We start from the raw sequence: 3,368 nt of genomic DNA on the forward strand, positions 1-3,368 counted from the left end.
TCTCATTCGAAGGCTCATAATCAGCCGCCTGACGGGTATCAGGCGACTGTTCCATCCTCCCCGAGTCGGCCATTTCGTCCGACTCGCACTCATAATCGACCTCTAAAGAGGGGTCGTACTCACGTGGTGAATCACCACGTGCACTCGCAACACCAAGTGTTGTGCGAGTGGAAGACACTACGGTAGACGGAACGTCTACCGCAAGAGATAACAATGCGTCACCCGCGGCTGCACGAACCGCAGCCGAAGGTTCAACACTATCCTCACCCCGCATGAATTGTTCCTTCATGCGATGGAATTTAAAATGATGGATCTGACCAATCAAAATCATTTTAAAAATTAAGTGGTCATTTAGCGACCACTCCACCTAATGACATTCAGAGTGATTGTCGTTTAAGGGAGGGGTGATGTAACGGGGTGTATCGTTACATGAAATTAACAATAAAAGATTGTTAATTAATATTATCCAAAAGGTAGATAATATTTGGAGGAAATTACTTTAAATAGTAATTTCCTGAATTCTTATCCATAAATAGGTATAGACCATTATGTCTATTTATTCCGCAGACTAATCAGCTGTAGAAGTAATCAAAGAGAGTTACGAGATAAGATAGATAAGAATTCATTTACATGTTTAGTATTAGTTTATAGTTAAGACAACATTTACAAAGATAGATTAACAAGACACTTAACTATATTAATACAGTTTTCATTTTACACTCTTAAGCTAACTTGCCTTAAGAGAAGTCTTCCTCTATACGTACAGTGTACGTCACCTAACGAGAGGCACCACTCACATCTGAAGCAGTGTGAAGTGGACTTGTACTGAAGCAGTACAAGTCGTAGTGCCCCGTTACATCCTTAGCTACTTAGAAATCTTCCTCTTTACTCTTCTGCACGTGAAGTTTCGAGAAACCCTACCAACACAGTTATCGGTGTTACGTTAACTTGTATTGATCAGTACTTGTGAGAGGTGCCCCGGTACCCTTCAATAGCTTACCCTTGACTTCATCAGGCGCCTTAAAGTCTTTGAGCGAGCTCGCTGTTCGATTAATCATCGGTGGTAATATTACGCTTCTTTTTCTCCGGTTCAGTACTAGAAAGGTGGCTGTAGCCGTAATCATTCTTCTATCATCTATTGTGGATCAATCATCAAGACTTTTTGTATTCGGATTGGTCAGAAATAAAATCGTTTTTCGCTATCGCAGCTCAAATTGACGACATTGTTAAATTCGCCCTATATTTTTATTTATAATAAAAATCTAGATGTGTCTTAGAAACATAATAATTAAAATTGTCACCTTACCCGAGCACACAAATTTTAAGCTGTCTACGGCAGTTAAATCTTAAATGGCCCACCTTTAAATCCGAATTACTTTGTGAAATTTAAGTGATCGACTGCAGAAGATCCGTCACACATGGTCCTGCTTTGCCTAGCACTACCCACCTTCAATTGACACTAATGCTCTCAGTGCGTCTTACAATTGTTAGAAAGACAAATGCTCGGCCAAAGGTTCTTGCTGCTACATCTGGGATTTCCACGACTACAGAGTGAACATTAGCAATGTAGTTTTTTTGCCGGAATCACTTAATAAAACTGCTTTCATCTCAATAATATTTTGTATTTCCTCGGTGAGATAGTAGCTGATTGTTTAAAGTAAGTATCATGCAAAATCAAAACAATTTAAAAAAACAAGTTTATTCAGAAAGTTGCAAAAGTTGAGCAACAACATCTTATACATTGAAATGCCAAGTGACAATCCAGGATGCCTGAGATCGCTCGAAACTTAAACGGAGTACACGATAAAACTACGTCCTACTGTCACGCCTTAAGAGCTAAGAACGACGCTTTCCTACAGTTTCGGACCTTCCACGGGTGGCGTCTGGCTCTTTTTGTACAAATACCCGAGAAAGATGAAAGCTGCAACAAACCCCGCTCCCAAAACAAACTTCTTTTTTTTGGACATTTTTCTCGACTTGTGGACTTCTTGAATAATTTTTTCGGTAAAGTGCTTGATTTCTTCTTTTGACAAAGATTGTTCTTTACTTCGCGTTAGCAGAGCTTTGAATTCGCTTTTCAGAGCTTTAGAAGCACGTGCATCTTTTTGCAGGACTGCTAGCGTGTGTGCGCCAAAGTGCTCCTCAACAGCTCTTTCGATTTCATTTAAGTCTTTTTCATGTTTCACCAGATGAGTGAGCGCTTTACTGCTACCAAGACCGAACAACCGCTCTTCTTCAGTCTGGTCAAGACGGCGATTGCCTGAATTAGAGGCATAGGTGCCAAACCAAGACACGGGCTTCACCTCGACCAGGCGACGACCATTTGGATTAGAGTAAAAGGCGTCAACGGAAGACTTGCGGTTACCGGCCAAGTATGTCGCGTTCACGACGGTGAGTTGCACTGCAGCAAGCGCGACAACTAGAAGCTTGAGCGACGGCATGAGAGACAGCAATTCCAAGAGTTGTGGCAATGGACAGTCCTGAAGGGAGGACGCAAATGAAGAAGTGGTGAGTGCAGTGCAAGGACCCTCGAGAATTGCGTTGATTCCCAACCATCTGCAGAACAGATACAAGTGCCTTCGTGCGATAGGTAAGTAGACTCGTAGAAAGACAGTAGCCAGTGAAATAGAAGGGAAGACTCGTGCTTCTAGAGCTTTTCGTTTGCGCTCTTGCGACATGTTGGATCAGATGTACCATGTGGCACATAGGATTCATTTCAACGCCATTTTTGACCTGTGTCAACCACGTGATCAATTTAATCCCTCGAATCCCTCACGAGGACACGTGAGCCAGTAATTCTGACTGGCAAACAAGGTTTGCATGTCTTGGGTTTACAAACTTTTGTAGTGCTTTGCGGGACGACGAGCACGGCATCAGCTGAGATGCACATCCCTCTATCCTAGTTTTTTACTGGAGTGTGGTCAGCGCACATAAGTATAGATCGTGTTTGCATCTGGGCGTTAACAGAGCCAGACCTGTTTCCCGCTCGTGATTCAAGCGCAAGTAGGTTCATGACATTCTTATGCTTCTATATAGCGTATCGAATCGAAACCGTCGTCGGGTTTGCGTAGCATGTACTATGCGGATCTTTGAAAACTCCGTGCTTGCTTTTAGCCATTCATCCTTAATTTCTCAAGTCTATCCGGTTTCAGCGAATGATCCATCCCGGCTTGCAAACCTGATCCACTCGAAAGGATGCTTTTAAAAGATTTTCTGGCTCTATCGATTTGTGTTACAGAAGATTATGTAGAATCTAATCGAACGCCAGGGCATTTAAAAGGCAAGCGATTCAAGAACTTGGACGTAAAACAACCGTGTGGCAAGGACATACATGTAACTTCTCCACAGCGACTTCAGTATGTCATATA

At 42.4% G+C, this 3,368-nt stretch overlaps 1 protein-coding gene across 1 annotated transcript; it reads right to left on the reverse strand.

Moving 5' to 3' along the window:
- Positions 1–1,853: 1,853 nt before the first annotated feature.
- Positions 1,854–2,678, reverse strand: CCR75_000898 (uncharacterized protein; the record flags this gene model as incomplete). The annotated part of the gene is made up of 1 exon (XM_067959003.1): positions 1,854–2,678. One exon carries the CDS (start codon positions 2,676–2,678, stop codon positions 1,854–1,856), a length of 825 nt encoding a protein of 274 aa, XP_067819530.1.
- Positions 2,679–3,368: the final 690 nt, after the last annotated feature.

This window comes from Bremia lactucae, linkage group LG9, assembly GCF_004359215.1.
Source record: "Bremia lactucae strain SF5 linkage group LG9, whole genome shotgun sequence".
Taxonomy (NCBI): Eukaryota; Oomycota; class Peronosporomycetes; order Peronosporales; family Peronosporaceae; genus Bremia; species Bremia lactucae.